Genomic DNA, 25,396 nt, shown 5'->3' on the forward strand with positions numbered 1-25,396 from the left:
GAAGCATCGGGAGGTGACTTACAGCGTTGTTTGAAAAGCCCAATCAAACGCTCCCCTTGTTTATAGGAGGTCACTTCTCTTTGCTTTGGAAGCGAATAGAATTACCTACATTGAGCAGTTTTTCTTATCTAATTGACTGACAAGAGGCGAGAAGTGCAGCGGAAGTAGATAACCGGATGCAGAGGGTGGTGCCGGCGTCTGCGATTGGTCCGGTTCCCTTGCTTAGTTTTCTGTGGCTAGGCGCAAATCGCGGTGGCGTGCAAGTGAATAATAAGAATACCGCTAAAACTGATCCTCAGCAAATAACAGTTCGCGCCGCAATGTTGTATATGTGCAGAAATGGCTTGATACAGTTATAGTGCCACCCAAAAATGTTTCTTATACGTTGAGAAATCTATTCTCTCCCACGGCTCTGAGTAGCCAGTGCCAGAGTGATTAGTGGGCAGCCGTGCTTTATTCTTGGGTGAAAAACAGCGCAAAATAAACACGGACAAGGGAGGAACACAGGACGACCATTGACTGCTTTATTCCTTTAGGAACGGCATTCTCCGGTTCTTCCGAGAAAAAAAAAAGTCAGCTTGCTATAATTATGCATGAGTGCGTGCACGTCACTTTCAGGTGTGAGTTTTCACGGTTTTTTGACGTCGCGTGAGAAGCAGGCGAAGTGGGAGCAGCCCGAAAATTTTTGACCAATAGCGTAGGGTTCATGGGAAAAAAATTCCTACAGTGATAAAAAAAAATTGTTTCTGTTGTTCGGCCTAATTATGCATAATATGTGGGCACGCGTGATATCAGATGAGAAGGTACAACTTTGTTTCCGGTGACAGTTTTTTGACCTTTATCAAGCTATATCTTTGTATTTGTATATTTCATTGTATCTCCGCATTTCTAATGCACGAGGGCGAGTCAAATGGCAGTCAGCCAACCCACTCCGCGCAATAACGGTTCGGTTCATTATCTGCGAGGAATGCGCGTAACACAGAGATATCTCTCATTTACAAAAGTGACACGAAGGTGCGAGGATAAATTTTCTTTATTGCTCTCATGCACTGGGTTGAACATGGTTGCGTGACATAATGGACGCTCCAAAAGCTGAACAGCGTGATGTCGTGAGGTTTTTGACAGCTGAAGGTGTTTCCCAAAAAGAAATTAGTCGCCGTATGGCTGCCGTATTTGTTGAACATTTCATTTCATCGGTCACTGTGAAGCGTTAGAGCAAACGGTTCAAAGAAGGGCGTGAAAGTTGCAATGACAATCCAAGACCGGGCCAAAGCCGCCGTGCAATCACCCCGAACGCTATTGCAAAAGTTGATGAGCTGATTAGACAACAACGGAAGATAATCATCGATGAACTGGCATAACGTGTGAACATCACTCACGGTTCGGTTCATACTATAATTCATGAACATCTCGGTTATCGGCTGTTGTGTGCGCAATGGATGCCCAAGATTTTTAACCACCGTCCGGAGACTAAGAGGTTCGACTCTGCCTTGAGTCATGGGATCCGGTATCACAACGAGGGTGGCGACTTCTCGTCTGCAATTGCAACCGGGGACGAATGCTGGTGCCACTATTACGAGCCTGAAACACGACGGGAATGCTTATAGTGGAATAATTCGAATTCACCATCCCCAAATAAAGCAAATTCCGTCATTTCCACGGGAAAAGTGTTGTTGACTTTTTTTTTCGGTCGCCAGGGGGCCATTACTGATCAACTTTGCTAAACTTGGAGAGACTATCAATCGTTTCCGATACTGTGAAACGCCGGATCGGCTGCGTGTCGCAATCAAGAACAAATGACGTGAAAAATTGACGAATGGGGTCATCTTGCTCCACGACAATACCCGTCCTCACGTCGCTGATGTGGTTAACACAAAACTGGCAAAGTTCAAGTGGGAAATGCTTCAACATCCGCCATGCAGCCCAGACCTTTCGCCTTGCGACTTCCACAATTTGGGGCAATTGAAAAAAACAGCTCAAAGAAACCAGATTTATGTCGGACAATGACGTGAAGGAGTCAGTTACAGACTTTTTGAAGCAGCAACCCAAAGAGATTTATGAGATGGGAATCTCGCGACTCGTTAGTCAATGGAACAAATGTCTCAATGGTCATGGAGACCACTTTTAAATAAAGTGCCGCATTCGTCATATATTCGCATTGGCTCACTTTCATTTGGCTCGCCCTCGTATATTTTGCAGAACTCCTGCTTTTTATATGTGCTCTCTTTTGCGACTATAATTTCGGTGCAATTACTCACAATACACGACTGCTGACCGCTCCTCCTGCGCAATACATTGAAACAAAGGACAGCGTCATTGCGATTCTTCCCTGGCTGTTGCATATGTACAAATATGAAACAAGTTTCTTACATGACAAAGCTTCATTAAAATATTTGTCCTTAACGTCTTCATTTTACGGCCTTTACATTTTTCATATCAGTGGCATGCACTGCTTTGCTGGTTTCGAACTGATATAGTTCTAAAGTTTGTATGATATTTTCTTTACTTATTAAACAAACAAAATACATGGAAGCATTGATATCAGTTATTTCGGGCGCAATTTTTGGGGCATACGAGTATAGTTTTTCATGAAAAGAAATAAATATTTTACTCCTCTTGACACTACGTAGCGTTCAAAAAATATCTGGCAATTGCAATGCGGTTATTATTCATCTATTTGATCCCTCGACAAATTCTATAAGTAGGAGGCCGAGTTGTAACGCGAGCCTCCCCCCCCCCCCCCCCACCCACCCCCCGAATGAAATTTCTGGCTACGCCACTGCAAAACACGCATTCCCCATTTACCTCGCAATCCCTGACATACACAACAACTCTAATATGTTGGATTCGGCAATGTTCCAATTGGCTCAATCTCGCATGTTCGAAAGATTTCTACATTATCTTCAAGTTTTCACAGATGAATCCGTACACAGCAAAGGTCAAGGTGCCTTTGCAGCCTTTTTCTGCCCTTCGACTAAAGAACGACATATCTTTCAAGTACCCCATCCAGCTTCCTCGACAACTAGCAGTTAGCAGCGATTAATGTTGCACTAAAATACGTGCAAGAGGAGCTAACCGCATCGAAGATTGCCATATTTATGGACTCCCGCGCTGCCCTTAGCAGGTTACAACACAGTCAGATTGATTGTCCAGTTGTGCGCAGCGTTACTGACTCCGCAAACAAAATTTCATCACGTGGGGTATCTCTCGTTGCTCAGTGGATACCTTCACACGTAGGAATCATCGAAAATGAAGAGGCTGATCGACTGGCTTCAACTTGCCCTCGTAACAACCCTGTCTGCCCTAAAATTTTTTGCAAGCTTTATGACGCTCGTCTGCTGATTCGTCTTCACCTTCTGAAGTAGCATCCAGACCAGCGCGTCGCAAATAGAATGTTCCCGCATGTGTTCGCGGTCCAGGCTTGCCTCGTTGCGCTGAAGCACAACTACTCAAGCAGAGGGTTGGCTGTTTGAACGTGTGCGAACATCTATACAGACAAGGTCGTGTGGCCAGTTCGTCGTGTATGTCTTGCGGTTGCTGCGAGACACTTCAGCACCTGATGTCGGAGTGTCGCGCTTTCAGTGCGCAGCGCATGTCGTTAGTGAGGGACTATCATCTCCTTGGCCTGCGGTGTACGATATTCGAAGAACGTTTGTACCCCAGTAGCTGTGCGTCTCGACGTGATCGGGCTCATCGCGATCTCGTTACTTTTGTTAAAGTAACGAGAGTAACTTTGGCTCACGTTTGTAGTTCAGACATTAGTTGATCTATTTGAAATTCTGTAGTAGCGTGACCTTCAGTGATCGGTCCTAATATGTATGACCTGCATTGTGTATCCTGCTCTGTTCTTTTCGATTTGTCCTGTTGCTCTTTCTTTCCTCTTTCCTTCTTTCCTATCTCCCATTTCTATGTTTCTGTCGCCTCCTTTCTGAAGACTAGGCAGGGATTGTGCCCCTTCTGGAGGCAGTTGCCAGCCTGCTCCTCGTTTTCCTTTTCCTGTCAAATGTATATATGTTTTCAAATTAAAACAAAACAAACAAACAACAACAACAACAACAACAACAACAACAACAACAACAACAACAACAACAACAACAACAACAACAACAACAACAACAATAATAATAATAATAATAATAATAATAATAATAATAATAATAATAATAATAACTATTATTTGTCCAACTGTTAAAAACTCGTCTTAGCTGTGAACAAACTAGCTCAGTTAAATCATATTCTCATGTACTGAAGTTTCAAACGAGTATTTCATGATCATTCCATTTTATGTCCATGTAGGACGAAATGCGTCAGCTGATTCCATCACATACGATCAAACTGCCAATTTTTATTGCACCATCTACAATTCGTTGCCGTCCTTTGCGGCGTTTCTCTTCCACTGGTACCAATTCTGTAACTCTAGTGTGACAGCCATTATCTATTGTACTTGTTATATGGCCCGTTCAACTCCGTCTATCCTTTCTAATCCTAACTAGAATATAGGCTATTCCCCTCTTTTTCTCTATTGCACTCCGCTGTCTTGCTGTCATTTAACGATCAGATCATAATACTTCGTTCTACCCTCGTTGCGCAGTCCTTAGCATACTCGCAAGCTTGTTTGTTTACTTCCAAGTTTCTGCCCCATATGATAGTACCGGTACAATGCAGTGATACTATACTTCCCTTTTCAAGACTACGGCAAGCTGCCAGTCATGGTTCGGTGACGCATGCCGCATGCACTCCAGTCCATTTTTATTCTTCTGTAGATTTCCTTATCACAATCTCTTGTGACTTGTTTGTTACAAGGAACAAGTATTGTATTATTTGGCAAAGCGCTGCTCACTGCACGAGGAAAATGGTCACTGAGGATAGACGGATATTCTAGCTTGGGAATCAGGGATGTAGATCGAGGTTGTGCGGGAATGGCGTCAGTAAAATTTAATGTTATGTTGAAAATAACAGTTCTAAAGAAATCACAAAATGCTCCGAGGAGTAACAACACGTATGCGCGCTTTATATAACAGTTTGTTAGTGTGCAATATGCTTTACAACGGGGTACAACCCTTTGAATACAAGACCGAGCTGCTCGCCTTTAATGAAATAAAGCGAAGCTTTCCTTGGCTGTTCCCCCCAATAGGCGCGGACAGATGTTTTATCAGGTAAACTTGGCCGACTACGGTTTCAGTGTTATCAAACCTGAGCTGACTCTGACACCAGTACAGGACAAGTGTCCTCGCACGAGTTCTAACGTAGTTTCTGATGCGGGCTTATCCTGGGGAGTGTGAAACGTCACAGAAGCCACACGCCTCCAAACATTAACCAACAGGGATAACAAGTAAGCCTTCCCAGTAACATATCTCAGCAGGTCTGGCAGGAAGCTCTCGCTTGATTTTGAGAATCATTCTCCAATGGTTTATGCCATCTCTTTTCTATTTTTCCCTGTTGTTCTGTTCTTGTGCCAGACAGTGCAAAAAGAATCAATAGGAGTGCTCACCTTCCACGTGGTATTGAGCTTGTTGATGAAGGACACCATGCCGTCGGACACAGGCCTCAGGTGGGCTGGGTAGAAACGGTGGCCCTGAACGACCGCCCCAAGCAGTGCGCACGCGAGCACACGCTTCCACATGTTCTGCAACCAGAGAGATGCATTTTTATGTGCCTCTTGTTACAGCAATGATTGGTATTGAAAACTTGTTACCAGAAAACGTTATTTCGAGCGAGCCGGAGGGGCCATCGGCAGGACAATTAACGCGCGATCGGCGCCGAAGCATCCGAAGCTGTTCATACTTTCGTTGGCGATTTCCTGCTAAGGCTACTTTTTCGCGCTGACGAAGCGCTTTTGCCATACAAACGTAATAGTCGAGTGATCACCAGTGGACGAACGTGCGAAGTCTTAGCCTGGCGCCAACTTTTCGACTACGCGCTTGCCTTCGTCGGTGCCTCGGCGAACACAAGTTTTCGTTGCCTAAACATTGACATCAGGATGAGGCTTCTCATGTTCGACCGCAGGTGATAACTTCCGCTCTTCATTGGTCTGTGAGACGTATGTTTTGCTTGAAGATCTAAAATTTAGTTTTTTAGCATACGAGTAACATGTCCTAAGCAGTCATCAACCGCGATCTAACAAAGAAACGTTGCTGGAGCCAGCGTTTCGACGAGAGGGCTTCTTTTCGTTAGTTCAGCATGAATGCTGCTCTGTCGAAGGAAAGCCTTTTGTGGAAACGTTGGATCCAGCGACATTCATTATTCAAGCGCTGTTCATCGCTTGCAGACCACATCTTACTGTGAATTGTAGTTTCTTTTTTGTATATGTACGTTTTGATTTGTAGTTTCCTAATGCTTATTGTTATCTTCAGATATCAACTTAGCATTAACCATAGTGCACACGGCCGCTGAAAGGGATATGTTAACATTATCCGGGTTCTGGAGATCTGCAAACCTTGAACCTTCAACTCTGGCGTTTAAAATGATTTTCCGTCAGAGATTTATTACAGCAAACCAAGCTTTACTTTTCGAAGTGTCAACGAGGCAAGCAGCGTGTTAGCTTGCTTACCTGAGATTCTGTCGGCGGCAACCGGTTGAAGATGCTGTGCCTCGCATCCGACTTCTTATACGCGAGGATGAAGAGAGCAGTTATCGCCGTTATCATTTACGTTCCGAGTCTCCTTGTGCTCATAGCGCACAACGCAACCTCGATGTACTTATCTGTAGCTACACAGCTCTGGCACGTGAGCTTCGTGTCGTTAATGGCCTGTTAAAGTGACAATCTCGTTCTCCGAACGACTTCTTAATGCTTATGGAGAAAAAAAAAACAGGCGAGAGGCAATGAAGGACGAAATAAAGACTGCGATTGCAGAGAGCTTCAGCCGTTTCCTCGTGAAGAGTAGGGCACTTGCCTACATGGCATGAACAAAGTATGGTAGACACGTTGTTGTTCAAGCCTACCGTCGCTGTTCCCATTTGCAAAATTTAACTTATAAATATATTAGAGACTAAACAGATCAATATAATTTTAATTTACGAAAGGGAAATGACCTGGCGATCGTTGTCACGTACCTCTAGAACCTGTTTCCAAGCGGTAAAACATGTCTGTATTCAGTTTTCAGTTTTACGATTTTATCTGCAGAATGTGCTCTGTAGCAGGAAATACTGACGCAGAATTCTGCTCTAAGTGACTGGCCTACTGTAAGTGCAGATGGAAGCAGCGTGCATAGTCAGTGCAGTGGGGAAAAAAATGCCAGAAATGCAGCAATGACCCCACTGATTCATCGTTTCTGCTATGGAATATAGTGCGCACAGATTTATATTTCTTTGACCCTGCACCAAGCCAGACAACAAAACGTCATATGCGATCCTATTCAAGTACGCAGCCGCGTATTTCCACCGTACTGGTGCCCCATGTACGTAGCAGTGGTCCCTTCCAATGCCACAAAAAATAATAAAAAAAACAATTGTTATCAGGACAGGTGCAGTCAGGTTTATACGCTCATCAGGTAAATTTGGAATCCAGGAGTTCCCTCTTGTGTTCTGCACGTTCTCATGTTTTGCGGCATCGGATGCACGCAGCAAACCAAGCACATTTCACTCTAGGCACTAACGAACGTGGCTCGCCTCGAAGGAAAAATCTCCTCTGCCGTGTTTGCTCTTTAGGGAAATTCGCGCACTGGGTCCGTTCCCGAAACAGAATGATTGCATGTCTGTTTTCCCCTCTTCGTCACTCTGCCAGCTTTGCGACACTGTAGATGTGGTGCATTTTTGTTCTTGGCATTGTACTCTGTACTTCAAACAATGGGCGTCATCCAGATCGCTTGAACAGGGAGGTATGCGCGCATCAGTATTCTGTCGTTGCCACTATATGGAAAAGGCGGCTGTATCAAGGTGCATGTAGCCGTAAACGACACATTGCGCTAAATGCTTCGGCGACCGTTTAGGCAGCTGCTGCACCAACGGACGCGTTCAAGGAAAGGAAGTTGGACGGGTGACGAGCAAAATCCAGTGAGCTTCAGAGATGCTGCCTACGCCTGTATAATTAGTGGCATGAAATACCGACTTTCTCATCAACCAGCGCTCTGGACAACGTGACTTGCTAGTGAAGCATATCAACGCAGAGACTTTGTCAAATAGTGAAACTGCGAAAAACAGTAATTATACACAATGTCTGCACGCCTGCATTACTACCACGACTACTGGCCTCGCGCGAAGAGAGAGCCACGGAAACAGGCAGTGAGAGTTGTCAAACCGCTCATACAAGACGAGCAGGGCTCTCATTCCACTCGTATCTTTCGTCAAATCTTGGGTGGCACCGTAAGAAAACAAGGCGACCATCTTGTCGACTTCAGCAGGCCGGCGACTCAGTCTATGACGGCTGATATATGCGATGTGCTTTGTTGTTGCAACAAAACGTCTCGAGTGCCCGCTAGCACATGCACATGTAGGCATACCACGTGCTTACGATAAGCTGTGCCTTCTTTTACTCAAAGATACTGGCGGTATGCGAGGTCACACGTTCCTACGACGTATTCTCAACTTCGCTCCACCGAAGCATGTTTGTGTCACCAATACCAACGTGTGTGTGTTTTCCTCTCTTCTGACGATAGTAGGAGACCCCATACAAGATGGGATAACGAATCGGTGCTACATTAGGACGCTCCCCGTTGTTAATAACAACGTACCTTGCAGCAACCCTTCACTAAACACGTGAGGTTCTTTAGAGACTTCTTTTGAAGATGTGTTACTTTCTCGTTCCCCAATTCCTTCCACTCGCATTGTTTTGTGTTTCTTCCGAAGAAGGAAGATAAAACTGGGTGCAGATAGCACCGAGGTGCGCCATTTCGTGACTCGCAAGCACCTTCCTTCAGCCATTATCGCAACAATACGCGCAGACTCTGCTGGCGTCTCCCCAACAAGCACTGGAAAGAACCCCTACCTCACCTAGAAACTACTGCGGTGAGTACTTTATTTTGCGAGTCTCTCGATTGTGGCCGGTTGCGAAAAATGACAAATAATGTATGTGTTTATCTTCGCTGGCTTATTATTCAGCCCCTATGCTTGAGCGGCCTCGCTAGCATCCTTCCGCAGCGCTGTATGTCACGGGTTCGATTCTTAACCGTTGTTTACGCATTCCAATTCGTGCGACAGATAGCGAAGAAAAAAAAACAGGAAAGAAAGTTAACCAGATGCACGTACGGGATGCTATAGTCTGCGCCAGGGGAAGGGGATAAATGGATGAAAAGAAAGAAAGAAGGAAACAGAAAAAACTATTTGCGCGCCCTCGTCTAGATGCGCAGCAACTCTGCAACGGTTGCAGAGACCTGTCGACTTGAGGCACTGCAGCAAAAGTCTCGTTGCTTTATGCGCCAGCAATGCACACGGCCATATGCAAGGATCTTTGTTGCTGAATACCGTTTTGAGACCAACGGCGTTAATTCTGCCCGAAGAGGTTCACGCTCGACGCCACACCGGGAACAAAACCCCTCCGTGGTTGCTCAGTGGCTCAGTGGTGTTAAGCTGCTGCGCACGAGATCGCGGGATCGAATCCCGGCGCGGCGGCCGCATTTCGATGGGGGCGAAATGCGAAAAATACCGTGTACTTAGACTTAGGTGCACGCTAAAGAACTCCAGGGGGTCGAAATTTCCGGAGTCCTCCACTACGGCGTGCTTGATAATCAGAAAGTGGCTTTGGCACGTTAAACCCCATAATTTAATTTAACCGGAAACGAAGCCACAAAAAGATGTTCAGCAGTTTCTTCGCTTCCGCATCAGTCACACATAGGTGCGTCGCTCATTTCAATCAGGAACGAGCAAGCCTTTGCGAATACCACCGGTGAGACAGAGGCGGCACAGCAATATTGCATCAGCGCGGGAATCTTTTCATGGTACTTGCAGCTTTCAGTCCGGCAACTTATTGGTCCTCTGCTGGCATCTTGAACTGCCATCTGTATTCAGCGGATCGGATGGGGTGAGGATTGCGAGAATGCTAGGCCTGGCACTTCAACACATCTGGCTCGTCATCAAACCGGCGTGCCTCCAACGAACTCATGCATTCACACTCAAGGTATGGCTTTGATGCGGAAAGTAGAATCAATGCTTAATAAGACTGAATATTTTGTTGTAACTGTCTTTGCTGCAATGACTCCACCTGTCTTACACAAACAATTGTAATCGATGGGCCAGTAAGATTGCCAGATATAATCGCCAAGTCACTATTGCAAGTAATGAGTTAAGCAGTAGAGACGCGAGATTGACAAACGGGGAATTATATTCATGTAATGAAGGCAGAGCGAATGCAAAACGAATGCTAAGTAAATCAATATGTTTCTGGGCAATAGAAGGCTGGCTTGAAGAGTTACAGAAGATAGAAGCCTTCGACTGCTATTATTTAGTCACGTTACCTTTTGTAACCCTTCTATCGTTCGGGTAATTTATTTGACCAAGCTCTGATAGCTGTAAGTGTGGCATGGTTGTAAGAACCATCGCTTACCTCCCCTTTACCTGTCTTCTCAAATTTGCAAATTATTCCAGTTTTCACCCAGCGAACACGCCGTTATACAGCCGGTTATCAATCTCAATCAGCCGAATTCTCCTTGTCCGCGAGGCTTGCGATATCCTGCCGACTTTATTTTTACGAAGAACAAATTTGACGCTTTTCTAACGCAGTGAAGGGCACAAACTTCTGGCAGCAATGCTACTTCTGTGTATATTGGTTTCACATGAAGTAGGTGAGAGTAGGAGTCAACGAGCAAAAAATGTGCGTTGCAGGTTGAGACACTAACTTTTTTCAATATCGCCACTTCCGCGGAGACTATATTGCTTACCGTTCGGACATGCTTCCAATATAGCCTGGATTAAACAGAAGACAAACGTATGATGGAGTGACCTTCAACCTTGTTCACTGAAATTGCTCCATCCGCTACTATTTGTCCAAACAGTAAGTTCTGACGAAAATTCAGAAGGCCATAAAAAGAACAACTGCGTTGGTAAGATTCCGCGTCGATGAAGGGAAGTCACAGCTTTTGATATCGTTGGATGTGTTTTCTCTGGAAAACAATGGCCTAGTTTTATAGGATGGTCGATGCCAAAGTTTGCAAAGTTTCTCTTCATCTATAAAAGCGGGTGCAATTTTGCGCATACTATATGATAAGAATGCAAACAGAAATCTAGACTGCCCTTATATGGAGGAATATAGACAGTTTTCAGGCTTTGTATGAACATTATATATACCATGTCCCTCCTTTGTTTGCGGGTAAGCACCTGACGTGTAAAGAACAGCTGATCGAAATAGAAAAACCTTAACAATTTTTACATGTATGCGCTCTAGGACTGTTTCTGGGGTGATCGTTCATGAGCCGTACGACTTTCTAGATCCTTTCTGCACTTTTTATGGATTGCAAAAAAAAAAATAATAACCCTGTAAAGGCCGCGAGCTAGTAAAGCAAGTGTGCTCACTTCTGGCCAGCCTACGCACATCACAGACCCGTGTCTTGTAGTCAGACAGAGTCTTCAAAGCAAAGAGTTGACCTCGCATTTTGCGCCTCTTAACCGCATTCCGCAAACGTCGTGAGGACGGACCAGCTTCATTCCTTACGTTAAAATGAAAATAATCTGAATTACAAATCACTCGCCATAGAGGAGAATCCACTGTATACTGTATATAGAAAAGTACCTCGAGGCTATTATTAAAAAACAAAAAAAGAAAGATTAAGTACAGGTAGCGCTTAAAAGCGCTGAAGCCTTTTCATACTCCTTTGTTGCCTTTTGTAGAAGACTCAAGACTCCCGCTATTAGCAATACGTGCGTGTGTTCTTGCAGTATTGTGAGATTGTGCATTGTGCCTCTTGGCTATGTATACTTAGCTGAACATGTCGTATGTAACTAAAGTTCTGTCCCCAGATGCCAAACACATTTTCGAATAACTACTATTCTTTATTTTAGTTTTTTTGTTACCTGATGTACATGAAACGTTTCTTCTACTTTCTCGAAAAGAGATTGGACGATATGACCGGTTGACCAACCAAACAGTTAAAGCTTGATGCGCACGCCTTCATGACAACCTAAACCTACAATTTTTTCTCCTACAATAATCAGGTGTATCCTATAAGAGGTGGCTTTACTCTCTGAGCATCTGTGTGTTATCTAAATTATAATGAACGTCTAAATTTTGTATCATTTGATAATTTGACATTTTCATTCGAGCTTACTTTTACTAGTTGATCACGACAGTGTATATCGAATGCTATCTGTGAAAAAAAAGAATTGGGCATCAACCAAAATAATAACAACTCTAAAACACCCAATAAATTCAGTTAAAAATATATTGAGAGAAGCTCTTGTGCTTTAAAGTGAAGCATAGCTATACCGCCAAACCATAGGTGAGCAGCAAAATACGGCCGCTATATTGTATTGCGAAATGTTATCATCGTTAGACAGCAGCACACTGGCAATAACGCGACATGCGGCTGCACAACTACAAACAGGAAGCGATCTGCAACTAGGGGGGTTGCTTGAGCTAGTTGGTGATTCATGATCATACAGCGCTGTGTATGTCGGTATGTCGTCTTCGCAGTCCTTGTCCTTCGCGCTGTACGTGTTTTTTTTTTTTTGATCCGCAACGTTACAGCACTCAGTGACTTTCCGCCTTCAGAGTGCATCTTATAATGTGCCAAGATAATTATATGCGGCAAGAAAGCGCATCATTTGCCCCCAACTTTCGTTTTTTTTATTTTAATCTTGTGATACAATGTCAGTGCCTACAACTTAGGAATTCCGGCGACAATGCTTGCGTCGATGCCACAGTCGTTCCTTCCTAGAAGTATCCTGAAAGAACCTGCGGGAAAAAAAATAGCAATGTAAATAAAAGACGCACACCAGCAAGTAAGGTGCGGAATTCCCGGATTGGATAAACTTTATTAAACATTCAGAATTGTCCCTTGCATATGAAGGCTGACAGTGCTTAAAACACCAGGAAGAAAATTTCAGCAATATCTGCGTCCTATAACGTATACAAAGAAGTACACAATACCGGAAGGACTGGGGGGCGGGATCCCAATCATTCTCTCCAACACTCGCCTTTCACTGCAAAGCGAACTAGTGCGCTATGACAGCGCTATTCTAGTTGTGACACCACCTTGGATGGTACTGAAGATTATACATGCACAACTGGTAGGGATACTCACAGTGACTAGCTTAAAGCTTAGCTACCTCCGTTTCTTGCTTTTCTTACTTTTTTTTCACGAGTAAGGTGAGCAAAAGCAAAACCAAACTTCAAGCTCACCCGTATGAGACGAACGGCGCGAGTCGGTAACCAGGTCTGCTTCCTGGGGTCTTAACTCGCTGAGGAAGTCAAATCAGTATAAACGACCAAACTCCGCACAGCCCAAGATTATGGCCTGCTTTGTTAAGCTTCATAGTGCTAAGCTAGCCAGTAACGAGCTGAGTGTTTATGAAACCAATTGCGTTGCAGCAAAAAGAGCCACTCCAGGCCTTTCTTCAACAAAGATTATAGAGAAAAGATATTAGCAATGGCTTAATAGACCATTAGCTCTGCCTTCCAGGACCCACAAATAATTAGCCTCCTCATTGTGAACACACAGTATTGCTTAAGAATCCGCTCCAACGCAACGTAAAGGGGCAGATAACGTTCAAATATGAAGCCGCAGCAAGTAATAGCAGCTGGATTGAAGGTCCGGGTGAGGGCCGTTGCTATTTATTGCAGTGAGTCAATAAAGAAAGAGAGAGAGAGAGAGATACACAGACTGACAGACAGATTTGATACTGCATACGTCTGGCTGCATTTCTTGTTTATTTTTTTTAAGAGAGGGGAGGGGGTATACGGCAATGAATTTTGCACTGTAGCTTCCCAAGCTGAGGCACGTGCCGTTTTCTACACAACGCAAAACATGAAATGATCCCGGGTACTAAGGCAGTCACATCTTTCTTTGAACGGAGCAACTTGTTTACAAGAAGAAATGAACTGTGAAATAAAATTTCGCTCCACTACATCAAATGTTCGGCATCAAGCGCGTCGCTTGGTAAAAAGCGTCGGTATCGCATACGTAGACTTACGAGCAAGCGTATACAGACAAGGGATTGCTCGACAAAACCGATTTTTTTTTTTCGTGTGCCTATGAATGTAACTTGAAATTGAGAACTGCTGTCCAAACTTTGGCGTTGCGAACTTTTCATTGTAGTTTCCAGCGTCCGTAAAGACGGACACCACGAGCGCTCGTGGGGTCGGTTTTACGTTTCCTGTGTTCTCGTCTTCCTCGCGCAGCTGCGCTTAGCAAGTCGAACCAACAAGCCTATCAACTCGGGGTCTTTACACGTCTGCGACAGCCTGTGCAAAGCGCATCGCAATGGAGGGCAATACCCTATAAGCCCTCGGGACCGTCAAGTGTCTGTTTCTTGAGCACGAAATTAAAAAAAAGAAGTAGAGCGATTTCCTTATCAAGAGATTTACTTAGCCGCAGGGCAATCTTTCGAACGAAAATAATATATAAAAAATGGTAGGCGACCCATATGTTTCACTTAGGTGCCTCTTAGTGGCACTCGCGCCTCGGCGCTGGTGTTCTTTCCGCTAACATTAGGCGAACGCAATGCACGAAGCGAACTCGGAGGCAACTGTTTTCCATTAATTAGCTCGTTAAATATAATCCACCTTCTTGCGTGTGACGTCACTAGTGACGTCATTACTTCCGCTTTATACTTCCGCGTTTTCAGGAATTTCGCTAAATTCTTGCTCACACGGCGGGTCTCTAAAGTCTACATCATCATCATCATCATCGGCCTGGTTACGCCCACTGCAGGGCAAAGGCCTCTCCCATACTTCTCCAACAACCCCGGTCATGTACTAATTGTGGCCATGCTGTCCCTGCAAACTTCTTAATCTCATCCGCCCACCTAACTTTCTGCCGCCCCCTGGTACGCTTCCCTTCCCTTGGGATCCAGTCCGTAACCCTTAATGACCATCGGTTATCCTCCCTCCTCATTACATGTCCTGCCCATGTTCATTTCTTTTTCTTGATTTCAACTAAGATGTCATTAACTCGCGTTTGTTCCCTCACCCACCCTGCGCTTTTCTTATCCCTAAAGTCTACGATTGTGTACTTTTGTGTGCGTTAATCAGTGATTTCTAATGAATTCTAATTATTCCAGACACTTCAGTAACTCGACTTGTAACTGAACTTAAGCTCTGATATCATATATATAATTAAACCCATGAATATTGTACTGTACAATTTTTTTTCTTTTTTATTTTCTGATTTAGTTCGAATTTCGTCCCCGGTCGTCTCGGTAGGTGAACTGGAAGTGCTGCGCAAGAAACAAGAGTGTCACTCGGTGCTCGTGCCACTAAAAAAAAAGAAAAGATATATTTAGCATGCATCGGTCACCCAGAGGGCAGCCGCTGCCGTTGTTGTGCGGGACCCCAGCGGAGGAGTGACGGCGACGGCGGCTGCCACCCCGTCTGGCGCGGCCGCTGTTGTTACCAATACAACACAAATCGCGGCGGACGGAGCTGGGGATCACGAGGACGCCGACTGCGATGTCAAGGAGTTTCCGGCAACGTACCGGGAGGTGCTTGGTCACTATAGGAAAGAACGAAGAAAATATCCACAACCCCACGGGCGCCTAGACAGGTCCCAGGCGGTCGACCTGAGACGGTTGCAGACGGGCACATTCACCATCCCCTACCACCTGCACCGCCTGTGGCCGGCGCTGCACCCGTCGCCCGGCTGCCCGTGGTGCGAGCACGAACGGGCCGATATGGCCCATGTGCTTTGGGAATGCCAGCGCCACGTGGAACAAGGACAAAGAGGAAGGAGGAATACAACAGCAGAACCCTCTGAAGCGGGGCGCCTCGCTGAGAGATGGCAAGCCGCCCTCCTCAGCGAGGCACCCGAAGACCAGGAGTGGGCCGTCCAGCGGGCCAGGGCCATTGCCGAGGATCTCGAAAGATTTTCCTCGGGCGATGGACCCCTGGCAGCCTAGCCCCGGGCACCAACATCAACAACCGTTGGACAAATAAAGTTTATTCCTATCCTATCCTAGTAAGTAAGGTTTAAAGATCACATTTCAGTAGTTGTTGCTTGACTACCAGTTGGGCGATCCATTTCAGACTGGCACCTAATGGAAGGTGTCCTGCTAGCAGGGCAACTAGATATCACTGAAGATCGCCTTGTGGAGAACTAATAGACCAGGAAAAAACAGCACTCTGCCCATGTACACTCTATAGATACAAGAGAGGGAAAACAATAAAGTATTTATCTACCTGAGAAGCTTTTACATGGACACCAGCGTCGGTGTCTCAGTGAATATACGGAATGAATATACGAGTTTGCGTGGGTTCAGTCCCTGGCCCCAGCAGCCGCGTTCCAGTGACGTTGTAATGCAAGCGTGCTCGCGTACCGCGCTTTCATTGCACCTTAAAGAACCCCAGGTGGTCAAAGTCGACCCGAAGCCCTCCATTACGCCACCCCTCGTGGACCACTTTGCAGTTTCGAGAAGATATAGGCCCCACAATTTTGTTCTTAATTCAAAAATCTGCGAACCTTTTTAAATACCTTTGTAATAGCAATGCCAGGCTTCTTCACCTGGGCAGAGGTACGTGCCACACCGGCACTCACTCTAGTTGCGGCTGTATTATATGCGTACGTGCGCGTCATATGCGTACGCATGCGCATGTTACCTCTAAAATCATGATGCGTTCAGGCCGTCCGCCGTACTCGCTAGTAGTCAAAAACTACGCTATAGCACTCAGCAACTACGCTTAATAAAAGGCTCGGCATAATTTGTGGGCGCCCGCACTTGTGTGTGCGTGCGTGAGCGCGTGCACTTGTGTATCGACTCTATATGTACTCACACAAAGCCTCGTGTTACATGGATTCCAGCTCGTTCGATCTGCTGAAATTTTTAAAGGAACCCTAAAACAATTTTTCCGATTTTGTACAAACGTACTGAGTCGTTAGGGCAGGTCTTTCTGATCATTAAGTGACCCATTTAGGCACTCCGCGTAAGCGTTTAATTTATTATAAGGCTTTAAAAATGCGCATCTTACTTTATAATAAGGTTTTAAAAATGCGCATCGCTACCAATCGCGGCGGCGCCGCTCCCCTGAGTTTCCAGCCGCCCGGTCACCATCTTCGTAGCGAGCGTGCGTGACGTCAGTCGGGCGAGCTATCCGATTGGCTGCCCTCGTTGCGTCATCGATGAGTTTTCCAAATTCATGGTGAACAAATGTTGTTCGAAATAGTTAAAATATTATTAATTTCCTTCTATAAAATAAAGTAAGAAAAATAGAATGCAGAACGACAATTTCTCACTATACTCAAGCACTTCCGGCACACAGCACGTGAACCGTGTTCGAGCGTTAATGGCTTTGGTTTTGCGCTGCTAAGCACGAGGTCGCGGTGCCAAATCCCGGCCACGGCGGTCGCATTTCGATTGGGGCGAAATGCAAACACACCCATGTACTTAGATTTAAATGCACGTTAAACAACTGCAGGTGGTCAAAATTAATCCGGAGTCCCCCACAACAGCGTGGCTCATAATCAGATCGCGGTTTTGGCACATAAAACCCCGTACTTTGGTTTTTTAACACATCAAGTGTTGTCTGCTTGTTTTACAACGTGCTCCATATTAACGCCAGCTACGCGGTCAGTGTTGGCCTCGAGGTTTCTTTTCGCGAAAGCCATGGATCGCCCTTTTTGCGCTGTAGGCAGCGAATCTAGCGATTGACGGCATGTCAAGCTACGACATCGTGTCCATCCGTAAGGCAACAAGCGAGCGGAGTGGTTGCAGCGCATGGGCCTGTCGGTATCCGATGGGCACCAGGATCTACGCGTTTCCGGCTGTCACTTCACGCCGGAGGATTACTACCACAGCAGGGAGCGCGTCCAGTATTACGGTAAATGCAGGCGGAGCGGGCGTTTTGCCGGATGGGCGGAGGCATAAACGTGAGTAGGGTAACTCGATCTCCTCCTCTCCCGTTTCTCCCTACAAAGCTCTGCGCTTAGCTGGCTAAGCTGTGTGCCACCAGGTGGCTACACCGTGCAGGCCGCTCTCGTTTACGCCTCCGCCGATCCATCAAAACGCTCTGATGGACTGCGTTTCCCCAAATACCGGACGCACTCGGCGCTGCGACAGAAAACTCCCAGCGTACTCTGTCAGTGCCTCCTCTATATAAGTATAGGGGAGGCACTGACTCTTTTTAAATCGCTCTCGCCGTGAATGGACGGCCAGGTGGCTGGCGGAGAGGTTAAGAGAGGCTTCACGCGCTTGCTCCAAGACACCGGAAGTAGACGACACGACGTCACATCATTACGCAGAGCCAGTGAAGGTGGACTTAAGCCTCCAATCGCTCGGCGAACGAGTTGAGGAGGAAGAGTATGGCTAGAAAGGAGGGTAACGTGTAACTATCCGTAGCTCTCTTAATATGAGAGCCTTCACTTAAAATGTGGCGCGAAGGTTTTACTGGAGCTGTACCCTATGCGTCTACAAAATGTGTCCAAACCACTGATCTTTACTATGTTTTCTCATGGCTTCAATTGTGGGCGCTTAATGCACTATCCAGCCCCCTAAAGTACAGATCAGTGGTTCAAATCGTTTCATGGACCCTTTACGCAAAATACGAGAGAAAATGCTTTTCGGAGATGAAAATACGAGCTGCTACATCTTTAGTACCCTATGCCCAGAGAAACTTCATTTTAGGGATAACGTCAGCCGATATGAACGTTGCTTCTTTTTTCGATGGCGTTAATGTATTAATAGATAGCACACACCTACTCAGACAACAGAACACTTGCAATTACTTCCAGTGCTTATTTGTGCTATTTTCTGCCACGTATTAAATTCGATGTTGGCCCACTTATTCCTTTGAGTTCCTTGTCTGAGCGTACAGGTGGGGCCAAATATTGCGGGATCTGCAACATGCAGTGCAGAAAATTGACCTTCCTGAATGCTTTAGTTCTTCAAGTACTGCCACTGTGCCGATGGCTATTCCCGGGGTGGGCGTACTTGTAACAGTGCGGCCAAAGTTTTCACATAGAAGGATGAAACTGCGACACTCGTACCAATGTGAACAAATTACACAGCGTTGCTTTTATTTTTCTTCCACCAATTCGAGTATCACAGACCAGCCTAAACCTATGTTTGTACCTCGTGCTAACACATAACGACAAGTTAGAGGTATAAGGTTTCCAGATTTATTGGAAAATCAATGGTATGCATACTCTGCTGCAAGTTCACTTCTCTGCCCTGTACAAATTCATGCCTAATAGCGGCACCAGACATCGTTCAAATAAAAGCGAAGATGCGCCAGTTGATATTGCATCTCTTAAACCTGATAAATTCGCTCCACATGCCTGTTCATTGTAAAACTGACTACGCTGCCGTTAGCTCGGCAATTACCAAAAGCAATAAGAAGCGTCAGGCCGTCACAGCATCGTACATAATCGGAAGATGTGTATACAGCACGTAGATCCATTCAGCCCTTAAATAAGAACACCTTTATCGGTTCGAAAACCGACTAATTAAAGCGGAAAGGTATACTCACCCCTAAACTTGATGACAACGTCATAGAGGTGCATGCTAATGGAAGCATTCGCATCAATTTCACTAGTCCGAAGAAATCGCCCGAAATTACAGACATTGGAAATGAGTAACCGCACTGCAGGATTCCAACTGGTGTTGCCAGGCCATGAAATTCTGCCGATGACGCACCCTCGCAATGATCATTGAAGAGCGTCGTTACCAAAGTAATCTCCGTGAAGGATCTGATCACCGCCAGTTCGGAGTTGGCACACATACTTAGTTTTTTTCAATAAGTTTAAACACAAACAACGAGGCTGCGGCCTGAAAGATCGCAGCACCATATAGAAATACAGGTTAACTTCGCGATGTCCACAACCATCCTGGTAAAGTCCATTGAAGTGACGTTCCGCTCAAATGCAACGTAATTACGGAAGGTATTCTAAACGTACCCTAACATAACACAAACTTACGATGGCTAGATGTTGCCAAAATAACAAGAGCGTTATGTCCTATCTCTTTCGATGGCGTAAAAAAAGTTTTAAAAACCTACATGTATGCCCTTTCAGTCAAGCACAATATTGTAAGCGTCATAGCGATACGGGAACGATGTTGCCGGATCCCAGGGGCAATAGTGGAGACATCAGTTTACATCGGCAGCCGTAGACCTGGACGCGACGTTCATGTCGGACATGCCTGTCTCGTTCATCTTCGAGATCAGGCCCCGCTGCTCGCGCATTGGTGACAGAGGAACCACCGACAGCGTGACTTCGGGTTTGCCGGCTCTCAGCAGGTGATCAACCTGCGGCCTCGACATGCCGTCCACCGGTGCGCCGTCGATTTCGAACAGCACATCACCCGGGAAGACCGCCTTGTTGTTGGAACTGACCACGTCTGCGTACTGGGAGGCGAATAACGGGCATATAATTTCAGTTTAAAAAGTAGAAGCGCTTCTAACATACCTGCAAAGCGTCACTGAAATGCGGTGCTTCGTAGGCTCGTTTAGGCCGTGGGCGAAGTGTGGATTGAATAGTGAGGTTTAATTAAAATCTTAAACCAAATTCAAGGAGCGTAAGTGGCACCGTAATAGAATGTTCCATACAATTGCTGACTACCGGGTTTCTTTTTTTTAACCTGCAGTTATTGCTTGGCGCACGGGCCTTTTTGCATTCCGCGACCATGAAAATATGGGGCCGGTTGTTGAACCCGCAAACTCGTGCTCGACAGCAGGACGTCAGAGCCACGCGGTGAAACCCCCTTGGCGAGTTTGGCGGGTCGTATAACAAATAGATCGGTAAATCGTTTCTTCTTCGGGTTTTCGCTTATCCAGGCTCAGAATGCGTTAAGTGTGCTGACCTAAACCATGCCGAACACGCCGATGAAGTAAAGCTGCATTCGCATGAAGGCACGTGGATTCAAGCAGGAACGAGTCGCGGCAACAAAACGTTTCGACTCACGCTTCCGCGAAAACCGCGTATGCTGCGGTTTCGGAAGTTAAAAAAAAAGTTATTTAATAACTCCCCGCGCTGACTCCCTGCGTAGTCTTGCGATTACGCGCTTAATCGCGTAACGCTCCCCACGGTGCATCCTGTGTATCGACGATGAAGACACGCGCGGGTGGTGCAATTATGAAACATCGTTCCAGCACACAATTGAACACGGACGAGAAGAGAAGGACAACACGAACGCAACACGAAGTTTCATAATGCCAATCACAACCAACTAGCCCAGATGTCCATACTTAGCGGGTGGTGGAAACGTACGTGGTATCTGACCTCAGTATTTAAGCCTTGTGGTGGGGATACCTTTCTTTTATATGGAAGTGTTTTTATGTAGACTACATCTTAGTCCGATGGCAAAAGGAAAATGCCTAATTGAAAAGCAGGGCCGGCACGGCTTTGCAAGCCATAATATAAGCATCCGTTTTATAGCCAGACGTTTATTCCGAAATCAAAAAGGCAGCGTAAGGAACGACGTGCTAAAATACACGCACGATTCAGTTTGTAGGTCACGCATTGAAAGAAGAAAACTTAAAAAAAAAGCGCACGAGACTGCGCGGTTATATTCATACCGTCATATGGGTGAGTACGAAGAATTGAGCAGCTAACTTACAGGAACGAGCGATTTGTGCTTTCGTAAGAGCTCTTAATAAGGAACTTCGTCAATCACGCAGAGTTAGTTCTGCTGACCATTTACGCCGCACTGTGTCATCGATGCTTGTCAACGCTGTCATACCTCAAGAGTTACAGGCATGCGCAACATGAAGCAACATGTACTTCAACTCAACGTCGCTTCAGCGCCTACCCACTAAGCGCGCCTTGCAATGCTCCACAGCTATTCGATGCCGGACGCACCCTTCCAGCCTCACCAGTAGCACGAAGCACTTGGCTGACTGCTTCAGCTTGTCGTCTGCGACGTCGACGTCGAGGATGTCGATGCCGTATGGCCTCCCACCGAAGCAGCCGGGCGTCGCGGCCTTAATGACGGCGGCTTCCCGGGGTATGCTGCGCATGATGCCCAGCATGTCTCGACGGCTCGTGAGCAGCCGGTAGGGACTCGAAGACATCACCGACAGGACCATCTGGTCGCGGGAATCGCTGATGATCTTCTTGATCCGGGCCAGCGGCGCATGCGTCACCGTGATACCATTCACGTGAAGAATGAAGTCCAGCGGCAGCACCTTGGACATGTCGGCAGGCGAGCCCTTGGTCACCGTCTAGCCGCCGGTATACAGATAGAGACAGCGGCACACGTCAGCCTTCGCGCGGCCCCAAGCGTGGAGCAGCGACGTGACAGCCAGACGGCCGTTTCTACAGAGTCCATTTACGCATCGGCAGTTCATATGGGACACGAGCACAGAAAGCTGCTAGTATGGTCAAAACGGTGCCCACATTCCGAAGATAAAAGAGCTACGGCTAAGTATAGACGGAGCAATATCGTTAGGCAATCCAATATCGTATCGAGTACTTTCCTCGGTTTTCTAGTATTTGAGTCGGCTCACGAAAGGCATTCCATCACAGCCACGGATATCGAAAGCACAAGCTTTCCGTGTGAACGCTCGTGCGCGCGTTCGTACGTAAGTAAAGTGTATAAAGCACCTTGGAGCAGATTTGCAGTGTTTTACACCTCTACAGTGACTTACATCACTAATTTAGTCCGAATGCCACTTTGTACTCAGTTTTATAGGAACAAAGAGCTGCATCAATATTAAAATATTTAGCCCGTTGTCGTTGTACATATTTTAAATTTGCTCTCGCTTACATCACAAGCGTCACACGAGCGAACGCACCACCAATGAAAATCGGCCAACTCTATTCATCATCACCATCAGCCTGGTTACGCCCACTGCAGGGCAAATGCCTCTCCCATACTTCTCCAACAACCCCGGTCATGTACTAATTGTGGCCATGTCGTCCCTGCAAACTTCTTAATCTCATCCGCCCACCTAACTTTCTGCCGCCCCCTGCTACGCTTCCCTTCCCTTAGAATCCAGTCCGTAACACTTAATGACCATCGGTTATCCACCCTCCTCATTACATGTCCTGCCCATGCCCATTTCTTTTTCTAGGTTTCAACTAAGATATCATTAACTCGCGTTTGTTCCCTTACCCAACCTGCTCTTTTCTTATCCCTTAACGTTACACCCATCATTCTTTCCATAGCTCATTGCGTCGTCCTCAATTTAAGTAGAACCCTTTTCGTAAGCCTCCAGGTTTCTGCTCCGTAGGTGAGTGCTGGTAAGACACATCTGTTATACACTGTTCTCTTGAGGGATAATGTCAACCTGCTGTTCATGATCTGAGAATGCCTGCCAAACGCACCCCAGCCCATTCTTATCCTTTTGATTATTTCTGTCTCATGATCCGGATCCGCGGTCACTACCTGTCCTAAGTAGATGTATTCCCTTACCTCTTCCAGTGCCTCGCTACCTATCGTAAACTGCTATTCTCTTCCGAGACTGTTAAACATTACTTTAGGCTTCTGCAGATTAATTTTTAGACCCATCCTTCTGCTTTGCCTCTCCAGGTCAGTGAGCATGCATTGCAATTGGTCCCCTGAGTTAGTAAGCAAGGTAATATCATCAGCGAATCGCAAGTTACTAAGGTATTCTCCATTAGCTCTTATCCCCAATTCTTCCCAATCCAGGTCTCTGAATACCTCCTGTAAATACGCTGTGAATAGCATTGGAGAGATCGTATCTCCCTGCATGGCGCCTTTATTTATTGGGACTTTGTTGTTTTCTTTATGGAGGACTACGGTGGCTGTGGAGCCGCTATAGATATCTTTCAGTATTTTTACATACGGCTCATCTACACCCTGATTCCGTAATGCCTCCATGACTGCTGAGGTTTCGACTGAATCAAACGCTTTCTCGTAATCAATGAAAGCTATATATAATGGTTGGTTATATTTCGCACATTTCTCTATTACCTGATTGATAGTGTGAATATGGTCTACTGTTGAGTAGCCTTTACGGAATCCTGCTTGGTCCTTTGGTTGACAGAAGTCTAAGGTGTCCCTGATTCTATTTGCGATTACCTTAGTAAATACTTTGTAGGCAGCTGAGAGTAAGCTGATCGGTCTATAATTTTTCAAGTCTTTGGCGTCCCCTTTCTGATGGATTAGGATTATGTTAGCATTCTTCCAAGATTCCGGTACGCTCGAGGTCATGAGGCATTGCGTATACAGGGTGGCCAGTTTCTCTAGAACAATCTGCCGGCCATCCTTCAACAAATCTGCTGTTACCTTATCCTCCCAAGCAGCCTTCCCCTTTTGCATAGCCCCCAAGGCTTTCTTTACTTCTTCCGGCGTTACCTGTGGGATTTCGAATTCCTCTAGACTATTCTCTCTTCCAACTCTATTGCATGGCGCTTAATACAGACAGGTCAGCCAGCCATTCAATGCGCCTTTTCTTGCTTCTTTTGTTTTTGTTCTTTTATGCCGTTACAGCATGCATGTGGTTAACCTGCGGGGCATGCATAAAGGATTGGCAAATGTTCCACGCCTTTCGTAATTAACAAATGACAAAACGCTGTCAAATGCAATATTTTGCCTCTGACTATTGCACCAAAGCGAGCTCTTTTTCTTCAAAAAACTGCACAGAAGACAAAGCATGATCATAGCGCGGAATCAAGAATTATGGGCGCATTAAAAAAGCTTTTCCTTCGTAAATGTTGTTTCGCATTGAACGGCCGCCTTCGCTGCATAGCATGTCCATGATCAGGAAGTCGCTGGCATGTGCTCTTAAGAACGGTTCCAGCGTAAGTACTCTTTTCTAAATAGAAACCTACATGGCGCAAAAATAGAACAGTGTGGAAGACAAATATTGCACAGGCCTGCGATGTGTGCTGAGTGTTTCTTTTAGTATACAGGGTGTCCCAGCAAATTTTAGGCAGAGTTTACAGATATGCCAAAGCCACGTAGCTGGACATAACCAAGGTAATGTTGCTTGCCTTCGCTTGGAGATGCTCATTTTTTTCCTTCCGCCGAATAAGATAATTAATCCTAATTAATTAGTGAACTTCTCAAACATTATAAGTAGATGAAACGTGTCAATGAGGAAATCGTAGAGCGACATGAAAAACTGCCGATACAGCTTTCTGTTGCTTAATACGTGCTACATAAAAGTGTTTTTTCGAGCGTGAAAGAAGCCCCATAATACACGCGAAATCGCCGCGCGACTGGTGGCTCGAGGCATGTGCAAATTGCTGTGGTATTGTGACGACCGGGCATAATAAAGTTAAAGCGAAGTTTAATGCTTTAGTGCGCGGGGGCAGAGAATTTATTCTGACCGATCAACATGACCGAGAACAGAGACATAAAAATTTAGGCTGTCTTTCCCACGGCTTTGTACCTGTATGTCCGTAATGTCACCTTG

General features: G+C 45.8%; 1 protein-coding gene and 1 long non-coding RNA gene across 8 annotated transcripts in view; one reads left to right on the plus strand and one right to left on the minus strand.

Moving 5' to 3' along the window:
• Positions 1–8,612: 8,612 nt before the first annotated feature.
• Positions 8,613–16,044, plus strand: LOC135903568 (uncharacterized). Its single transcript, XR_010564848.2, has 3 exons — positions 8,613–8,943; positions 9,883–10,051; positions 15,260–16,044. It is a non-coding gene; the product is annotated as an uncharacterized lncRNA (long non-coding RNA).
• Positions 12,698–25,396, minus strand: part of LOC135903565 (microtubule-associated serine/threonine-protein kinase 3-like) — a 41,437-nt gene continuing 28,738 nt past the window's right edge. For 4 of the 7 annotated variants that reach the window (XM_065433884.2, XM_065433882.2, XM_065433881.2 and 1 more), the window contains 2 exons: positions 21,887–22,234; positions 19,798–20,419 (listed from right to left, as the gene is read on the minus strand). In XM_065433884.2, the coding sequence (XP_065289956.1) occupies positions 20,162–20,419; positions 21,887–22,234 (606 nt within the window). In that variant the 3' untranslated portion in view covers positions 19,798–20,161. Of the gene's footprint in view, positions 12,821–19,797; positions 20,420–21,886; positions 22,235–25,396 lie in introns of those variants that run through there. The other 3 variants (XM_065433885.2, XM_065433886.2, XR_010564847.2) reach the window with 2 other exon arrangements.

This window comes from Dermacentor albipictus, chromosome 1 (assembly GCF_038994185.2).
Source record: "Dermacentor albipictus isolate Rhodes 1998 colony chromosome 1, USDA_Dalb.pri_finalv2, whole genome shotgun sequence".
NCBI classification, from domain to species: domain Eukaryota; kingdom Metazoa; phylum Arthropoda; class Arachnida; order Ixodida; family Ixodidae; genus Dermacentor; species Dermacentor albipictus.